This window comes from Neovison vison, chromosome 5 (genome assembly GCF_020171115.1).
Source record: "Neovison vison isolate M4711 chromosome 5, ASM_NN_V1, whole genome shotgun sequence".
NCBI classification, from domain to species: Eukaryota; Metazoa; Chordata; class Mammalia; order Carnivora; family Mustelidae; genus Neogale; species Neogale vison.
In genome coordinates this window covers 47,342,691-47,363,415 of record NC_058095.1, presented here as the reverse complement: position 1 = coordinate 47,363,415, position 20,725 = coordinate 47,342,691, and the positions used below count along the sequence as shown (strand labels likewise).

The 20,725-nt window shown below is 43.1% G+C and overlaps 1 protein-coding gene across 4 annotated transcripts; it reads right to left on the bottom strand.

Annotated features, from left to right (window-relative positions):
- Nucleotides 1-1,109: 1,109 nt before the first annotated feature.
- On the bottom strand, nucleotides 1,110-20,044 carry CBX1 (chromobox 1). Of its 4 annotated transcripts, XM_044248787.1 has the most exons (6): nucleotides 19,844-20,044; nucleotides 7,313-7,478; nucleotides 6,332-6,508; nucleotides 5,460-5,637; nucleotides 4,790-4,884; nucleotides 1,110-2,606 (listed from the first exon to the last, which is right to left on the bottom strand). In XM_044248787.1, the coding sequence occupies exons 3-6, from the start codon at nucleotides 6,469-6,471 to the stop codon at nucleotides 2,462-2,464; spliced, it is 558 nt and encodes a 185-aa protein (XP_044104722.1). In that variant the 5' UTR covers nucleotides 6,472-6,508; nucleotides 7,313-7,478; nucleotides 19,844-20,044; the 3' UTR covers nucleotides 1,110-2,461. The 4 variants fall into 4 exon arrangements, with proteins under 4 accessions (XP_044104722.1, XP_044104721.1, XP_044104724.1 ...); XM_044248786.1 differs by lacking the exon at nucleotides 7,313-7,478; XM_044248789.1 differs by lacking the exons at nucleotides 7,313-7,478; nucleotides 19,844-20,044 and adding an exon at nucleotides 14,315-14,354.
- Nucleotides 20,045-20,725: the final 681 nt, after the last annotated feature.

Here is a 20,725-nt window from a genome sequence, read left to right as displayed (position 1 = left end):
AGAGCCCGATGCGGGGCTTGATCCCAGGACCCTGGGATCATGACCTGAGCCGAAGGCAGAGGCTTAACCCACTGAGCCACCCAGGCGCCCCAAGAATGAGGGGGTTTTATGAGGGTTCTGGAATGCCAGAAACGGCAATTAAGTAGGTTCCAGAGGTGAAGACTAAAGCTGAACAGCAGTCCCTTCTGGACACCTAGAAGGCTCAAGGCTAATTTCAGTGCAGTACAGAGCCAGAACACCTCTGTCCACCTCACCCCAACTCATCCAACTAGCTAATGGTGCTGCTACTGCCAACCACAAGGACACCCAAGATCTCTGCGCAGAAGGGCCTCCTCCCTGGCTCCACTTCACCTCATCTCCCCGAACTCCTCGGAGGCTTTTTTTTTTTTTTAAGATTTTGTTTTTAGGTAATCACACCCAATGTGGGGGTCAAACTCACAATCCCAAGATCAAGAACTGTATGTTCTACGGACTGAGCCAGCCAGATGCCCCAAGGAGGCTTTTTGAAAAAAAATTTATGCATCAGTTTATTTATTTAAAACAAATGCTTTGTGCTAGTAAGTAGAGCTGATTTGATCTCTGGAAATCCCATTTTTCCTTTTAATAAATAACAAGAGCTTAGTTCCATTTTTGCTCTAGAATTATAGGCAGAAAATGACGTTAATAAAGTGGGTAACATTTTAATTCAGTGATTAAACATGGCCAATTCCTGAAAATTTCAGAGTTGACTATTTAGCTAAAGTGACACAAGTCTACAAAATACACAAGCCAAGAACTAAACCTACTTCAAAACCCTGTTTCCAAACATACCATGGTCTGGAAGTGCAAGCAGGTCAGTGCGCCAAACAAACTGTGCAATATGAAGACAGAACGATGTGACAAACTCTACGATCTCTGGAGTTAATTATAAATGTTCGATAAATGTTCACTAAATAAATAATGATGAGACCACTCAAAGTTTCAGGCCAGACATTAGATTCTCAAGCCTACAGTGTTCAAGAAATTAAACCACCCAACTGTGGAAGTTGTTTCCTTATAGGCTAAACCTATAAAGTAGTGAAAGGCAGGGAGAGTTTTTGGTAATACTTAATCAAGACAGAAATCAAAGATTATAAATCTATAGTTTTATTAAGACAAAAACCGACAATGTGGTATGAAGTTTACATTTAAACAAAGTTTCCACAGAAACCTAACACATGCCTAAAAAGATTTTACAATGGAGTTCTAGAATGCAGGTCTAGACGATGTCAAGAACTGATGGATCTCATGATTCAAGACAGCATTTTGGGTATTAGTTAATTCTTAGGATTAAAAAAAATTTTTGTTTTGTGTTTTAAAGTGAACCACTGCCCTAGTATGAAAGTTTAATCTTCTCCTGAGACCAGGGCTTTTGAAATTCCGCTCTTGGAAGTGATTCAGTGAACTTGTGCTGTCAGTTACTGAACTCTGCCACCAATGATTTCAGAGTTCAAAGTTCAAATAACAGGCTCCAAGAGTTTTCCACCCTAAGAGCAGGGGCCCTTGTCTTTCTCTACTCTCCCACTTTCTACACCACCCTCTTCCCCTCCCCAAACACCTCACAGCCAGTGGTGTGGATGGACAGGCTGATGTCTAAAACCTCGTAATTGGAAGAGTCTTCTTATCAATTTCGAGAATTAGCACCTCTAAGACAGAACAATCTGCCTGTGAATACACTCCAATTAAACTCCCTCTTCAGCCAGTTTCCATCCCCAAAATGGCAGCTTTGGTAACTTATTAACTGGCTTAGTCCTCTGTCGGGAACAGCATTAAGCTCAGGCAGGGAACACCTTGGCTTATAAATTTCAGGCATTCACAGCTTTTAAACAGTCTCTCACAGTCCTCATTTAGGTTGCCAATGACATTTTTTTTGAAAAGATAAAATATTCTGGACACAGAACCGAATCACCACAAGTTTGTTCTTTCCACTGTTTTACCATTTCCCCAATCAGGCCCAAATTTTAACAAAATGATCCTACCCATCTCTGTTCCTTCCCACCCCCAACCCTCCCACCCCAAAAAGATACACCAGTAATAGCCAAAAACTACACACATGCTACGCTGTAAAAATGCAGAGTTAACACTATTGGGAAGAAGGCTGTGGGTTGTGGAGATGCGCTTTGAAGATCTACAGTATCTTTTGCTCTCCCACACACCCATTCTGCAAGTTCTGTCCTTCATGGAAGGCCCTTTGCCTTTCTCAGCAAAGTACAGAATGGGCTGCCTTGCAACACTTCTCTTCCCTCCCCTCCACTGGGATGGATGTGCAAACTACACAGCATGGAAAGGCTTTAAAGCGCTTTGGCTGCTGTAGGGCACAGAAAACGATACTGGCTCTTCAAAGGACATCTTCTCAAGCCACCTCTATGGTGTCAAGTAGAACTCCTTCCCTCCCCACTTGAAACCCACAGTCAGATGTGACAGGGGCAGGTACTCAGGAGAGTTAATTCTTGTCATCTTTTTTGTCATCATCCTCCGAGGGGTAAGAATGCCACGTCAGCCTTTCCTCATAGAAGGATATGACCACCTGTGGGCACTTGACATTGGCTTCCTTGGCAGGGACTAGGTCAGCCTCATCAGAATTTTTCCTGCAGAACAAAGCAGAGAGACCCTGAGACCAGGTGCTGGTGGTCTCCTAACTTGGGTGACATAAGGAGTAGGGCTTTAAGAGTATTAATTCCAAAAAAGTAGCCTAGGGAAGAGTGATAACATGGCCCAAGCAGCATTTAGTCAAGTGACATCTGCAAAGATCTTCTGTTGAAAATCCTCTCTGGGCATCTTTGTTAAAAGCTAAGTCACTTAACTCAATCTATCACATGTGAGCCTCCAGGCAAGGCCAGGAAAAAAACATGACTCTCAGATTCTTCAAGGGCAGAAGAGAGGCTTCCACACTCTTCCAAAATCCGTATCTCAGCTTTATAATAGAATTTAATACCAGATTGGGCAGTCAGATTTAATACCATTGGCTCTAGCCAATGCAGGTGGACACATTCTCACTGACTCGTAATTACACTGTTTAACGTTACCAAATGCCAAGCTCACACAGACATTCCACAACTCCCAGGTGCTTTGAAATGATGCTTCAACACTGGGAAGTAGAAAATAAGGGACTGTTACATAATTCTCTGTATTTTTCTGGACTTTAAAATGGTTTCAAAATTTGAAAATCACATACATATTACAAAGAACTTAGGAATAAGGCCACTGGGAATCTCCTGGATGGGAGCAGCAGCATTAGGGCCGTAAGCAGTTCTATGATGGGCTCTCTGATGAGGCACCACCCCAAACTTCTAGCACCCAGCAACAGATAAACCAAAGCCAGAGAGCCCAAGGTACCAGGGTTGACTAAGCTGGTAAGGTATGTTTTTGAACAATGGACTGAAGAGAATGGGAGGAAAAAGAAGTGTAATCGCTGGGAGCCTGAAGCAGGCTGCATGAAAACAACACTTTCTGAGGGAAGTTCAGTCATTTCACAGCAAAGAAACATTTGGTATTTTGGAAATAGAGAAGTATCTCAACTCTCCAGGAAAATCACCTTAAAATGAACTCGGTTTTATAATCAATATTCAATCTTTTTATCTTAACCTATAGAGTTACATTCAGGTAAAATCTTTACAAATAGCAGTAATTCAACCAAAAGGAATGTAATCCTAGACAAGATAGAAACAGTACCGTAACTCAGACTGGTCACATGCAGACAGAGAAAATATATTCTAATTGGACTAGAACTCCTAGTATCAATCCTTTTATCCCAAATGCACACCTTAAAAATGAACTTTTCTCCTATAGGGTAGCAATAAATCAGCTAAAAGATCTGATTCAGTGAACATCTAGGGAATGCAAAATAAGAAAACAAAGTTTCACCTAACTGTGACATAGCCTTTTAGTAGTGTCAAAGTTAGGTTTCTCTGGCCACCTTCTAAATCAGGGATTAGTGCAGACAGGAGTTTCAGAGAAGGTTCTAGACTGACAAAAAGACAAAATCCTCAGAATGCTGCCTTAATTGGCAAAAGTTTAGAATCATTCGCTCCTAATTTATATTTTAAGGACAATGCGGAAACTATGCAGAACAGGGATGGGGCACAAGTTATTTTTCAACAAGCAAGAAAAGGGAAAGAAAGCCTTCCTTTGGACAGAGAATAAGGAGATTTTAGAGAATCTGGGGTCACAGTTCTTGTAATTCCAACACAATTGTGTTCATTTATCTGTTTCGTGGAGTTTTACTACCACTGATACACTTCTAAGGGCGGGGCCCGGGAAGCCTTGCTCTAAGCTCAGTAAAGGGGACATGCTGACCCCTACTGGCTGATCCTGGAATTACAGAATCTGCACTAAGCGGAAAGGATCTAACCAGGACAAAGACCTACAGAAATTCTCAACTAACCCGGAGAAGTTAACAGAACTTCTGAATCTGGGGCCAGCCCGATCTTTATTAAGGAGGTAGTACAAGGGGAGGGTGGTTCAAACACATTTCATTCCCCCCCCCTTCGTTTACATAAGTGAAATGTGATCCTTCCCCATACCTTCTCCATTCTGGATTTTCTCCCACCTCCTAAAAAACCGGGCAAAGATCTGAGAATCCTAAGGACCCCTACCTGTAACTCATGAGTCCAGGTTGGCAGTCAGGCCGAGGGTCACTATCGAAGGACTATGCCATCTTAAAGATTTCACACTTGGGCGACTGGAATTTCGAAGGTCCAGCTCTTTTCTTCTGGCATGGAACAGATGGGGAGAAGAAAAAACCACCACACAGAGCCACTGGCAGACTCACCATTTCATCAGGAACATGAGCTCTCCACTGGAGTCTGTAGCTCCAATAATCCGCTCTGGCTCCAAACCCCGGGCAAAGCCTCGTGGCTTTTCTGACTGTAAAAACCAAATGGATGGAACAACTTTTAATTATATGGCACTGTTATCCAGACTGAAGTCACTCCTGCTTCTCAGATTAATATAATCACGCTCTTGTCAGTACTTCACCAATACCTTGGCTCCAAGTCACAGGCCTTTTTTGCAGCCTTCTGAGGGATTCTTCCATCAAGGTCCTGAGGTTCCCCATTATGTAAAAAGGGACATACATCTCAAGCAAAATAAATTTTCACAACTATTTCTTCACCCTCAGAAGATAACTTACTTTAAGGTAATGAATAGATGACATAGCAATCTGACACCTGTAATCATTACAACACTAAAAACTATCTACCTACAAGAATGAATTTACTTGTACTTACTATTCTTGAACCTCAAATAAAGTAAATATAGATTATTTACCAGAATGAACCCCCAACAGTTTGTAAGCATTAGCCCAAGATTCAGAAGGAATGAGATATGGCTGCTGAGGTAAAGGAAGCAGCTGAATGAAAGTGCTTACATTTAAAAAGTAAAAGGGCTTTCAGCTTGCGAGCAGCAGAAATTCTGGCTAGTAAAAATTCTTCTCCCCTTACCTCTTCTTTCTTCTTCTTTGGTTTGCTCTCTTCTCCCTTATCTTCAGAATCAGAGTCAGCTTTGCGTTTGCCTCCCTCTGATTTATCTGTCTCATGTGCTGTTTTCTGTGACTGCAGAAACTCGGCAATGAGATCAGGGCAATCCAAGTTCTCTTCTGGCTCCCACGTGTTATCCTCACTGAAACCAGAGGGCACAGTGAGTCACACTTACCACTCAAAGTTAGCACACTCACACTAAGGAGATGCACAGGATGAGAGCTGGTATCCTTGGAAAAGAGGAGTTAATGATAATGAGTAACCAGATTTTGCCCAAGACCAAGAACTTGGCAACGCTGAAATTTCTTGGGGGGTGGAGTGGGGAGGGGGACTTTTTAATACAAACTGAAAGCTTAGCAATTTGTCTTCTTCATAGGGAAGTTACTGTTTGCATACTTGAATTGGTCTAAAGCCTATACATAAAACTGCTTCTCAGAAATCACTGTCTTGCATTATAGCACTTTGTACATGTAGATGGTTTTCCTAATTAGACTGTAAGCCATGAAGGCCAGGCCTGGGTCACATTAGCCATCAGAGCACTCTAGGCCTTGCACATTACTAGACTCCTGAGAAATAGTCAGTGACTAAATGAATGGATTTAGGGGCGCCTATGTGGCTCGGTCGTTAAGCATCTATCTTCAACTCAGATCATGATCCTAGGGTCCTGGGTTCAAGCCCCACATTGGGCTCCCTGCTCGGTGGGAAGCCTGCTTCTCCCTCTCCCACTCCCCCTGCTTTTATTCCCTTTCTGGCTATCTCTATCAAATAAATTTTTAAAACCCTTAAAATAAGTAAATGAATGAATGAATGGATTTACCCAGGTTAATGAAACTTACTCTGAGAACCCCTTCCACTTTAGGAGGTACTCCACTTTGCCCTTTACCACTCGACGATCAAGAACTTTTTCCACCACATATTCCTCTTCCTCCTCTTCTAGCACCTCCTCCACTTTCTTCTTGTTTTGTTTCTTCCCCATAGTGCCCGCCAGTTTTCTGGTCTAAAGGGTGACGCTGCTGAAGTGGTAAAATAAAAAGGGCGTTAGGGCACACTTTTCTTGGCTAGGTGAATATTAGAAATCAAGGGACATTACTGACTTTAATAACATATGCTGCTTATATAAGTGTTCTGCCTATTCAGCTTCAGTATAAAATAGTTTCCTTACCTATTCAGTTAGGAAGTTCGTGCATAAACAGCCCCAACCAATTTCATAGCAAAACTTCTTTATTCTTGCATATCCACTTAAAACTTTAATACCGAGGGGCGCCTGGGTGGCTCAGTCGTTAAGCATCTGCTCAAGTCATGATATATATATATAAGTCTGGTATGTGTACATTATTTTCAGGAGCCTTGCTTTCCATTAATATTCATATATTAATATATTGATATATCTTATGAAATAATATACAATTAATTATATTAATTACTGTATAATATATAATATTAATACATAATATATATATATACATACATATATATATATCCCTCTGATCCACACTTTCATATTACTGGATTTCAGCTTTTACAGTGTGAAGTGGCTTGTTCTATTTATTAAACATCTGGCCTAACTTCCCCCCATTTCTTTGCATTGCTAAAACACCTCTCCTGAGGGGCACCTGGGGGCTCAGTGTTAAGGTTAAGCCTCTGCCTTCTGCTGGGTCATGACCTCAGGGTCCTGGGATCGAGCCCCACATCACGCTCTCTGTTCAGCAGGGAGCCTGCTTCCCCCCACCCCGTGTCTCCCTCTCTGCCTACTTGTGATCTTGGTCTGTCAAACAAATAAAATCTTTAGAAAACAAACAAACAAAACAGAAAAACACCTCTCCTGAGTCTCAAGGTTCTTTATGCAGTCTTTTCTGAACGCCACCAATGACTTTCAACTTGAAAGTTTCTTGTTAGTTTCTTATTCTATTTATGAGGTGGAGAAAGACTCATAAAAATGCCAGAATGACCACAAAATCCTCTAAACTGGGACACTGCAATAATCTGGAAAATGATAGGAAAAAAAGAAGAGATCGTTATCACAGATAATAGAACCCGAGTTTATTCTTTTGTAAAATACATCTCCAGGCTGGGTGACTTCTGGTGCTTAAATCCTAGTCACCAATAAATCTAAAATCTATTTTTAGTCCTTCAAATACAATTCTGACTGCTGGTAGGCTTAATGCATTTGTTTACCAATTTGTGTCAGTAGGTGGCGCCATAAGCTATCAATACAACAAAACTGAGTTACAAAACTGGCCAAAAGCCTGTAAATTGATGGATCACAGTTGCCCACAATGAGATACAAAAAAATCAAGGGGCGCCTGGGTGGTTCAGTGGGTAAAACCTTCTGCCTTCAGCTCAGGTCACGATCCCAGGGTCCTGGGATCGAGCCCGGCATTGGGCTCTCTGCTCAGCAGGGAGCCAACTGCCACCTTTCTCTCTCTGCCTGCCTCTCTTGCCTACTTGTGATCTCTGTCAAATAAATACATAAAATCTTTATAAAACAAATTTTCATAAAAGTCAGGCCCTGTGTTATCTACATTAGCAGCTGTATCTGTCTTACTCACAAAAAGCAGTTACTGCCCATCTAATCCTGCTACTAGGAACCAAAAGTGTCAGAACAGCTTCTGGTTCGCCTCTACTACTACTGCAGGCCTCCTCTCCCTCTATCATTAGCCTGGTCCCAAGGAGGAAGAGTCAAGAAACAAAGATTATATCCTTTAGGTTAAGTAAAGAAAACCCCGCAAAGGGGGAAATCTACAGTGAAACCTCCTTTCTTTACTCACTCAACTCATTTTCTTTCAAGAATTTTTTAAAAATTTATTTATGGGGGGGGGAGCGAGCTCGGGCAGACAGAGGCAGAGGAAGGAAGCAGGCTCCCTGCTGAGCAAGGAGCCCAATGTGGGACTCGATCCCACGACGCTGGGATCATGACCTGAGCCGAAGGTAGCTGCCCAACCAACTGAGCCACCCAGGCGTCCCTGAACTCATTTTCTTAAGAGCAACTCAAAAAAGTGAAGAATGTAGAAAACAGACTCCTGCTTCTTTCTGAGCTTTCTTACCTGGCTCATCATCCCAGCATCTATCTCAGATGGAGGTATATTCTCAGCCAGGTTCCCAACCTGGGTTTTTCCCTTATTTATAGGTAGTTCTCTAGGGTCCTGAGTAAGGTGTTTGTCAAAATCAGTGAAGTAGATTATAAATGCAACCCACTCTTTCTATAGAATCTAGCACCTTCAGATGAGCCCAAGAGGCCCCTGTAAGTATTACAACGTGCCAATGTTTCCAAATGGATTTTTTTTTTTAAGATTTTATTTGTTTTGTTGTTGTTGTTTTTGAGAGAGGGAAGGCAAGAGTTCGAGTAGGGGAGGAACAGAGGTAGAGGGAGAAGCATACTCCCCACTCATGACCTGACCCAAAGGCAGACACCTAACTGAGTCACCCAGGCAGCCCCCAATTGAATTATGTTAAGAGAAACCCTCTTTCCCTGAATATGGTAGCCTTCAAACACTAGCAGGGACATCCAGAAAGAGGACTCTCCGTTGGAACTGCTTGGCAAGGAAATCTCAAAGTAACTCAAATCAGTATAGTAGCACAACAGAAAAAGGCCTTTTATCAATACAACTTGCCACTCCCCTCTAAGGATCCTGGAAATCAAATTATGGCATCAAAAGTGCCATAATCATCAAACAAATGGTCAAAATTTATGACAGGCCATGACAAGAGGTGTACATTAAAGGCGAACAGTTCTGAATTAACTTAGAAATCTTAGTCCTTGGACCAGTCTCCTTAAGGCTTATCCCAATGTTGCGAGACAAAAAAAACTTAGAGTTAATCTAAGCTGTTATAACTTTTATCTAGATATTTACGGGGGTGGGACCCCTGGCTGGCTCAGACGGTACACTGTGACTTCTTGATCTTGGGATTCTGAGCGTAATAAGACCCACACTGGGTTTAGAGACAACTTAAACAAATTTACTGGGTCTGCCACATTTTAAGCTGCCTAGAAAAATACACTTATACTGAATTTAATTTACAGAGTGCGACCTCATTTGATCCTCAGAACAATCCCATGAAACAAGCCAGTCAGGTATTACCGACACTTCATGGATAACAGAACATTTACACAAAATAAATCACCTAAGGTCACAGACTTAACAAAGAGCCTAACACCTCAATAAGGACATACAGCAAGGCTGAGCCCAAAGCCCTGCTGCACACACAGAACTAGCAGCTAGCCACATTCCTGTAGTAGGGAGGGAGGCTTCTCTTTGGCCTGTACAAGGACAGGACAGAGGTTACTTTTCCTTAGTATTTTATTTGAGGGAGAGAGAGAAAGAGCATGAGCATAGGGAGGTACAGAAGAAGAGGAAGACGAAGACTCTGCCGAGTAGGAAGCCTGATGTGGGGCTCAATCGCCAACCCTGGGATCGTGCCCCGAGCTGAAGGCAGACGCCTAACCAACTGAGCCACCCAGGTGCCCCAAGACAGAGATTTCTTTTAATGGATCTTCCCTACAATTTGTCATCAGTAAATAAGGAAGTGACTGATAATGATTTTCTTTCAGAAAAGACCTTGTAAGGTATGGTATTAAAAAACCAATGATTCTTAATTGGTTACTGGAATACAAAGGTTTGCGTTGTCAAATCAACAGGCAGTAACAAAGCCTTGGTTGTTAGTCCCCCCTAAAGTTTTTGGATGCTCAAATTGGCATATGCTAGATGATGCTGAAATTTTGAAGTTGAATACCTACACCAAGTAGGCTGGAGAGAATACCAAGAAAATGCCAATTTTAAGAAACCAAAATTTATCTAGAGTGTCCCAATGAATCCAGGGATGGTATAAACCTGAAGAGCCACAAACTCATAGCTGTATCAAGAAGAAAAAAAGCACTGCCCCGATTCTCCCCCTACACATCTTCCACCAGGAGGTTAGAAGCTAGAAAAGAGAGAGAACAATGCTACTTGAAAGCAGAAGGCAGTACAGTATCAGATACAAGAGAAGGCATTTTGTTTTGTTTTTGAGGAGCTGCTACTGATTTCTTGCCAGCTGGAAAGATCAAATTCCAGATGTCAGGACAGGTAACTATTACAAACCTGTGAAACTAAAGCAACAGTGCTTTGAGCTAAAAGCTAAGGAGCATTCAGAATGTTGGTTTGGTGAGGTGACCACCTTTACTAAGAAAGAACTCAAAGGAAAGCAGACCTTGAGTAGGGAGCTTTCTTTCATCTACAAATGAATCAGAATCACCCATGGAGTTTATAAAATTGGCATCCAGATCCAGTGACACAGAAAGTAGGGTGTGCATTATTTTTAAGAAACACTGTTTTTGTATTTGTAATATAATACATGTATTTATATTCAATTACAAAAATATTTAATGTAGGAAATCAAAAGTTCCTTGGCCCAAAACCTGTCAAAGCCTGTTCTCATTCTTCTATACATAAACTAACTTAGATATACATTAAGTGCAAACAGATTATCATAGTTCTACAACTTGCCTTTTTTTACACTTTGACACTGTGCCATACAGATCTCAATTCCTAACAAGCTGCACAGTATTCTGTATTGTAAGGACACATCATACTAACTATTACCTAGGCAGGAAAATTTGGGTTGTTTCAAATTTTCTATTATACCAAACAATGTTGCTTTGACCATGGTATCTGCATTTTTAAAACCTCCTTAGGTGTGGGGCACATGGCGTGGTGAAGTTGTTAAGCATCTGCCTTCCGCCCAGGTCAGGATCCCAGGGTCCTAAGATTGAGCCCAGCGCCCTGCATTGGGGCTTGGGACCAGGATTCGGGCTCCCCACTCAGCAAGAAGCCTGTTTCTCCCCTCTACCACTCCTCCTGCTGTGTTCCCTCTCTTGCGGTCTCCTCTCTGTCAAATCAATAAAATCTTAAAAACAAAAACAAAAACGAAACACTCCTTAGGTGATCTGTGTGACTCTTGACTTTAGGGTCATGAGTTTGAGCCCCACAATGGCCATACAATTTACTTAAAAATAAATAATTAATAATATAATTAAAAGCTCCTTAGGTGATTTGATGCATATCCTTGAATAAAAGCCATTGCTATAAGAGGACTGGGAGAAACTATGTTCCTCAGATGAAATGACACATATTTCAGACATAAATCAATTCTTATGAGTCACCTCAAAGGCAGATGAACAATTTTACTTTTTCATAGACTTGAGAATAAGATTGGAGCAATAAACTGATGCTCTTGAAAACAAAACCTTCTCTATTATCACATTCAGCATTACTTAATCTAGACCTTTTTTTCATTAGCAATGCAACAACAGGAAGAGCACTGCCTGAAGGATCCTCACAGTTCTTTTCATCAGAAGAAAGCTAGTATGAGGACAAGATGGTATCTTTCCTGTCCCTACCTCTCAAAACAACTTTATGCCTACAGGCAATTATATATATTTGCTAAATAACTCAGTTTCCAAATATATCTAACAACCCTCAAGGGATTCGTCTGAGGTGAGCTTTTATGACCTTCTGGTATTAATTATCCATTTATATATTTGCAAATATGTCCTATTTCATTAATTATTTACTGCTTTAAGCTTAAAGATAGCTTTTTGAAACCCAATGCATTAAGTACTCAAAAACAAAACAGCACGTCTATCCTGTGTGTATGACTGAAATTCACAGCTAAGTTTTTTAAAACTGGAGAACAGCTCCAGAACACACTCAAGAAGAACCCAGGTCTGGCTGTTATGAAGGAACCAATAATTACGAAACAGAGAAAGCAAAATCTCATTTCTAGCTGACCAAGAGAGAAGAGCTGCCAGAAACTGAAGAATCACACTTCATATATCTGAAGTGTAGGAATTTCTTCTGCTCTTCTTTTATCTGGCCAACACAGGAAAATAAAGTAACAATGCTCTTGTAGTAACTGGCAACAGGGACAGAGCTTCATATCAAGAAAGATAAGATAGGTGAGAAAGGGTAAATTGTGAACACAATGTAAAGTTTCAACAAAATGGCTTATCTGTGGGGCGTCTGGGTGGCTCAGGGGTCTGCCTTCCCCTCGGGTCATGATCCCAGCGCACTGGGATCGAGTCCCGAATCAGGCTCCCCGCATCCGGCTCCCTGCTCGGCGGGAGGCCTGCTTCTCCCTCTCCCACTCCCCCTGCTTGTGTTCCCTCTCTCTTTGCCAAATAAATAAATAAAATCTTTTAAAAAAACCTGCAGATTTCTTCAAATCATTATCTGTAAGCATCTGAGCTGAAGTACACTACACCTAACCAATCAATCGTAATTACCTTGCGCTCTGACCCATTCTTTCACTTGACCGCTTCCATTACCTAAAATGTCAGGGCCAGAAGTTTCCCTAAGGGCCCAGACTAGGTTTAGGTTATTAATTCTTCCTATGAACACCCTCCTACAGTATTCATCATTTAACAATTATCTATTGGATGGGGCACCTGGGTGGCTCAGTGGGTTAAGCCTCTGCCTTCAGCTCAGGTCATGATCCCAGGGTCCTGGGATCGAGTCCCACAACGGGCGCTCTGCTCAGCAGGGAGCCTGCTCCCCACCCCCCACTCTGCCTGCCTCTCTACCTACTTGTGATCTCTGTCTAATAAATAAAATAAAATCTTTTAAAAAAAATTACCTATTGGATACCTATTATGTTTAAGGTGCTAGAGAAATGGGGTGAGCAGGAGAGACCAAAAAAAAAAATCCCTGGTCTCTTAGAACATATAATCTAATGTGGACGAGCTGAGCACAAGTGGGTATATGTGCATGCATGTACTGGCAGAGAAGGACACACACAATAAGCAAGAAGGTATTAGCGATAAATGCTATGAAGTACCTTTAGATTAAGTAACATTTAAATTGAACCCAATGACAAGGAGACAACTTGGCAAAAATCAGAAACACACACCAAGTTGAGGGAATAGTTAATTCAAAATCCTTAAGTGAGAAGAGCTTGCTTTGTCTAAGGAACAGAAATGTGACCAGGGAGAAACAGCAATGCTAAAGGAATGGCCAGTAAGAACATGGTAATTATTGTGCATTATCACTCCCCGTATCACTCCTCCTTTCATCTAGCTCCCTTCTCCATTCCTCATTTTCCTTCTGCCTCTTTTTTGCCTCTATCTTAGGTTTAAGACCTAAGCATTAATGACCATAAAAGTTTGTAACTATGGCTCTTCCAGCGTTTAATACTATCTATTTAAAACCAAATAAAATCAATAAGCATTGGGACGCTTGGGTGGCTCAGTTGGTTGGACGACTGCCTTCGGCTCAGGTCATGATCCCAGAATCCCGGGATCGAGTCCCGTATCAGGCTCCCAGCTCCACGGGAGTCTGCTTCTCCCTCTGACCTTCTCCTCACTCATGCTCTCTCTCACTGCCTCTCTCTCAAATAAATAAATAAAATCTTAAAAAAAAAAAAAAATCAATAAGCATTTACTAAAACCCTGGGTGGCATACAGGGGGACCAACTCACTCTGGCGAAAGCACGGAGAGTTCCATATTGAAGGGACCCTCTCACACCCAGACAAACGGAGCTGTTTGTTGAGGCCAGCAGGATACACAGCTACACAAGCAGCACAGGCTTTTGAAAAATCCCTTAATGGTAAGTAATAACAACATAATAACTAAAATCTGGGATGCCTGGGTGGCTCAGTCAGTTAAGCGCCTGACTTTGACTTGGGTCATGATCTCGCGGTCCTGGGGGCAGGTCCCACGTCTGCTCTCCACTCAGAGGGGTCTGCTTTCTCCCTCTCCCTCTGCCCCTCCCTCTCTAGCTCGTGCTCTCTCACTTTCTCTCAAACAAATAAATGAATGCTTAAAAAAAAATAACAAAAAGGGCACCTGGGTGGCTCAGTGGGTTAAGCCGCTGCCTTCGGCTCGGGTCATGATCTCAGGGTCCTGGGATCGAGTCCCGCATCGGGCTCTCTGCTCAGCAGGGAGCCTGCTTCCTCCTCTCTCTCTGCCTGCCTCTCTGCCTGCTTGTGATCTCTGTCAAATAAATAAAATAAAATCTTTAAAAAAAAATAACAAAAAACTAAAACTTATTGAATACTTAAAACAATGTATATAAAGGCATATTCAATCCTCATAGTAACTCTATTAGACCCATTTCATAAATGAGAAAACTAAGACTTATGACAATTTCCCAAAGCCCCCACAGCCAGGCCTGAAAGATAAAAACATACAAAACAATGCAAGTTGAACTTTATTTCAATAAGAGAAACCATAAAAGTATATAATAACTAGCAAAAGAAACATAAGCAAGAGTAAGTAGTCACAAACGCACTAGAGGGGCTTGGAAGAGTAAATGGCTAGGGTGATTAGGAAAGGTTTTGGAGAGTTTGGATTGAAGCCAGGCTCCAACAGCATTTGAAAAGGTGGACTGAGGAGGGTAATTTGGCCCAAGGAACTGTTGTGAACAAAAGCAATGAGGCACGTCTGAGGTAGACGGTGTGTAAACCAGTTTGGGCGGAGCAGACTGAATAGGAAGTGGTAGGTAACTGCTAAAAAATTTTCTACAAGGTCCCTCCCTTCTCCTTAAAACAAAAAACTCCTCAGTGCAATATCTAACATCCTTTGGTTCCAACCATTTCATACTTCTACTACCTCACAAAACCTACATTCCTGTCAAAACTATAACCTGAACATATCCTTGGACATTTCCTCCATGCAAGGCTTTATTACTAAGTAGTGCTCCTGTCCAACACCAACAGTCAAAATCCTAGCCATCCTTCAAGACCAAATTTTTTTTTAAAAGATTTTATCTATTTATTTGAAGAGAGAGATCACAAGTAGGCAGAGAGGCAGGCAGAGAGAGAGAGAAGCAGGCTCCCTGCTGAGCAGAGAGCCCGATGTGGGACTCGATTCTCAGGACCCTGAGATCATGACCTGAGCTGAAGGCAGCGGCTTAACCCACTGAGCCACCCAGGCGCCCCCTTCAAGACCAAATTTAAACACTACTTCTGCCATGAAGCCTACCCAACCCAAGTCAAGTATTATTTCTCTTTTCCTTGTGGCTGCTAAAGCATTTTTTTTCTATTTTTACTCAGACACCCGATTAAACAGTCCTGTGTAACATGCTGAACTTTCCTTGTATGGACAGTAAGGATGGATCTCAGACTCCAAAAATCAGGGATGAGAAGTCCAAAGCTGTGTTTTAGAGAATGATCAGTAAGCGGAATCTCATCTGCAAGCCCAAAATGTAAAACAAGAAAGAAGTACTCCTTTGCTGAGCATTAGCAACTATATACCAGCCATCAAAAGGCAGGTGAAGGCATGTGTGCTATATACTCCATTTGTAGTCCTCTTGACTCATGTTTCTAAACTGCTGTTGGCCTGTTTGTAAGCTATGGCTGTTTGGGAGTCAAATGCTTTCCAGCTGGAAAACTTTACTGAGTAAAAACCAAGAATTGGTGCCACATACCCAGGAAGAAGTTTCATTTTTAAAGGAATACCTGCTCTTGAATTCCAGGACCAGGAGTAGAATACTGGTGTGTTAGTAAAATTAGAATTTTATCCGAGATGTGTCCAGAAACTTAGCTACCCCTTCCAGTATGCTGATGTGGATGAACCGACAACACAGTTTTGGGCTGAGGGGCCACAGGGATGTGCAAATATTAGTAGGACACGGTGATAAACGTGAAGCAAGTCTTTTAGTTTAAGTGGAAATAAAAATGATTAGAAAGTTATCTTTCTACAGGGTGCCTAGGGGGCTCAGTTGTTGGGAGTCTGCCTTTGGCTCAGGTCAGGATCCCAGGGTCGTAGGATTGAGTCCCCACATCCGGCTCCCTGCTCAGTGAGGAGCCTGCTTCTCCCCTTCCCACTCCCCCTGCTTGTGTTCCCTCTCTGTTTCTTTGTCAAATAAAGAAATAAAATCTTAAAAAAGGAAAAAAAAAAAAAAAAGAAGAAAGTTAAACTAGAACTATGGCTAAACTGGAATTAAAACCAGAGACGAAAGCATTCACAGATAACAAAACAAAACCAGATTATAGACACTAACCTCTCAAATACCACAGTTCGGTTAGGCCCTCAATGTGTTAGCTATTATTAAAGAGAAAGGCACAATTTCACAGACAAATCAGGCAGCTCCTTCTAAAGGCACTAAAGATTTAATACAAGTTATTCAATGCAAATACTGAAATGATCTTAATTTTGTCCCTATTTGAGTAACATCTCCAATTAACCTTTAAAAGGCTATTCAATTTTTCAGCAGACATCACCATCTGGAAACACTATTTAACTTTATGCAAAGAATGAGAAAGATTCTTCAAGATACTTCCAAAACAAAATATTCAAACTATAGCTTGCTGTTGAAACCCAGAACCTGGGACCTCTCCTAGACCTTGAGTAAGGTATTTAAAATTGCCACTTACATAATCTACATACCAAGGTGAGCATATTGAAAACAGAGGCTATGACAAGCATGCCAAGGCAACAGTTACAGTCTGCCCAATGTCACTGATCAAAGATAGGAAAGCTTATTATTTAAGTGCACATTAACTCCTTCTGAGCCCCGGGTCACGCTCCCTGCTGATCGGGGAGCCTGCTTCTCCCTCTCCCTTGGCCACCATCTCCCCAACCCCCTCTAATCCCGCTGTGCTCTCCTGCTCTCTGTCAAATAAATAAAATCTTTTTTTTTTTTTAAAGATTTTATTTATTTATTTGACGGGGGTGGTGGGGAGGGAGCAGGCCCCCTGCTGAGCAGAGAGCCTGATGTGGGGCTCAATCCCAGGACCCGGGGATCATGACCTGAGCCAAGGGCAGAGGCTTAACCCACTGAGCCACCCACGTGCCCCAAATAAATAAAATCTTAAAAAAAAACACAACCCACCTCATTCCGCTAGCACATGGAATTCTAAGATCTCAAAGCCATATCCATTCATTCAATAATCTGAATGACCTACTAAGTGTCACACACTTAGAGGAACAAGCATACACAGCCCCCATCTTATGTGAGCCTATACACTAGCCATTAGTACTTTGTTCTAAAAACACTTGAGAAATAACCTATAAAATGAAAATCTATCAACTCTAATGCACAATCTGTTAGATCACCAGAGGTAGTATATAATCAAGGTTGAGTTTATGATGGAGAAACTACAAGAAAAATGACAAAAATGCATCAATTCTCTTTTTAAATGGTATGAACTCAAAAAGAAACATTTTCCTAAGTCCCTAAAATGGGCACAAGATACAATGGTTGCTTTTTGTTTTTTTAAGTTTATTTAACTGTAAGTAACCTCTACACCAACATAGGGTTTGAGCTCAGGACCCGGAGAAGAAGAATCACATGCTCTTCTGACTGAGCCAGCCAGGTGCCCCTATTACTGGCTCCTCCTTTTCAGACATTTGGTTAGAAAAGTATCAGTATCCTGCAAATACAAATGCATACAGCTAAGGTATCCTTACTTGGTCCCTTTAAACCAAGAAGCTAGAAGCACCAGGCTATCCACTATTTACATTTTTTTTTAAAAGATTTTATTTATCTATTTGACAGAGAGAAATCACAAGTAGACAGAGAGGCAGGCAGAGAGAGGGAGGCAGGCTCCCTGCTGAGCAGAGAGCCCGAAGCGGGACTCGATCCCAGGACCCTGAGATCATGACCTGAGCCCAAGGCAGTGGCTTAACCCACTGAGACACCCAGGTGCCCATCCACTATTTACATTTTTTTTTTAAGATTTTATTTATTTATTTGTCAGAGAGAGAGGGAGAGAGAGTGAGCACAGGCAGGCAGAGAGGCAGGCAGAGAGAGAAGCAGGCTCCCTGCCAAGCAAGGAGCCCGATGTGGGACTCGATCCCAGGACGCTGGGATCATGACCTGAGCCGAAGGCAGCTGCCCAACCAACTGAGCCACCCATTTACATTTTTAATGAAAAAACAATTCAGGCTACAGCGGCCAATGAAGAAAAATGGCACCCAAGGGTAAACTGGAAAAGAATGAGGATCCTGAACCTGCCCTAAAGCTTTATTAAGGTGTGACCAGTTCCAACAAGTTTCCCTCTCAATCACACTACTTACAATGTAAATGTCCATAAGCACTTGGGGAGGAACACAAGCACTCATTTCCCCCATTGTATTCGTGCTTCCATTCCAAAACCTTGGACCTTTTCAGAGCTCTTTCAAACTGCTGACAGGAGTCTTAATACAACTGAGGAGGCTATCTTACCCAAGCCAGAGTTTCCAGTATAATTAAACCTTTTTGCAACCTCCACCTAAATCAAGTTAAACCAATACAAATCTGCATATAAGGCCATCCAGGAAAAACCTTCATCTGAAGTTTTGAAGAAGTATTGCTCATTATGCATCAAAATTTTCCACCAACAAAGAAAGGCTGGCTAAAAAGATAAATAAAAATCACAAGAGCCTAAGAAACAAATCTCACGAGCTCACTAAAATTTCCTGTCTCCCCATTTCCCACATCATCTCACAACCTCTCTAATTCCTTAAGGATGAATTCATCCACACGCTTCTACAATTTCACTGCCCTTTGTGAACAGTGACGATCCCAGATAAAAACTTATGGAACTGTGAATCAAAACAAGCGCTGCACTTGGGACGTTTTAACTCCCTGAAGGAATCAAAGAGTGAAGATAGTAGAAAATCTGGAAGAGGAAAGAAATCTGGTTTTGCAAAGGCGGCCAGTTTTCCTTTCCCCTTTCACTCCCTACAGAAACACTCGCGGGGCCTCCGCCCTACTTACCCCAACAGCTCCTCCCCCTTTAGATCCAAGCCTGGCACATAACTAGCCCCTCCCTCTCCTAGTCCCATCTCCAGTTTAACCAACAGGTCTCCTCCCCAAGTAGCACACCTAGGGCTGCCCAGTCCCCTCTACTATTTCCTCGAAGTTACTTCTCCTTAGTCCGGCGAGCGAAATACCTCTGGCAGCGCCGGCCGGACCCATATTCTCAGGTTGCGTTCGAAACCGAGGGTCTCGCAGTCGTCACCCCTCCCCAGGAACATCCAAGCATCAAGGCTCCCCAGCCTGTCCCCTTACCAATTTACTCGAGTGTTTCCTCCCCAACGCAATCCGGCAGCCGCCCCCCCAACCCACGTAGCATTGTCTTGGTCTACCCAGGCCCCGAGGAACAACCCGCCAGAGCTCGGCCCACCCCAAATCGCCTCTATCGTATGCTCAGAGTACGCAGCCCGCCCCGCCCTCTCCATCCTTCTCCAGCCTGGAGCCCGACCCCCTGCACCCGGCGCGGAGCTCAGCGCGGGAAGGGTGCGGGACCGGGCGCGGTCCCCGCTCCCAACCGCCACCGCAAGAGCCCGGCCCCTCACCCAGGGCTCCCGCCGCTGCCGCCGCCGCCGCGCGCCTCTAGCGCCCGCCCCCCCCCCCGCCCGCTTCCCCGCCTCTAGCGGGCTCTTTACCTCAGAGCAGCGCCCAAGAGCCCGAGAGGAATCGGTGCCGCGCTAATGGCGCGTCGCGTTTGGCCAGCCGGGGGAGTGGCGCCCAGAAAAGCAACAAGCTGGTGGCACTCGAGCCCCTCACTGAAGCGGCGTACCGCAGGCCCCGGCCAACGGCCCTCCCCTCAGCCGAACAAAAGAGCCTCGCACTCGGCGCTGCCCGCCTCCCGCACCGCGCAGGCGCGACGACCCTCCGCACAGCAGTGTGGGACTCGGAGTCCGTCCCAGACTACAAGACCCGAAGTGCTGTGCGCGTCCTACGCCGCCGCGGCGCGGAGTTTGCGAGGGTTTCGGGGAGTTTTAGTTTTTTTAACTGCAAGCGCCGCCGCGAATGTAGTTTTTAGAACGTTGCCGCGTAGAGAATTGGAACTTGTGGTTCCACAAGCGAACTCCGTGGTTGTTCGTCCGAAAAACCAACCACTTCTGGAGAGTAATTCACATCCTCGAAAATGTTTAATCGAAATAGGTTTCGAACCAGAGCTTCATCAAATAAATAATTTACGAAATCCTCAGTTTCCGCCTCAAATTTGTTTAAAGATCCTACTTCCTCTTCGAGGTCTTACCTGACCCTTTAGACTAGTTTAGGTCCCCCTGGTAGTTGTCATCATGGCATCCTAAACTTACCTTTTTCATCGGCTGTGCCAAGGGAGAGCTCTAGTGCCCAACCCCCTTACCTCCCTGAGCACTTCTCACCTAGCCACCTCCCAAAACATACAAATAGGTAAAAACCATAATTGTTACTCTTTGAGACAAACGGTTTGGTTCCGATTTCAACTATATTGCTGTCCCCAGTTCTGTTCATACTGGAAATTCAGCCTCTCATATCATTCACCCCACTTTATTGTC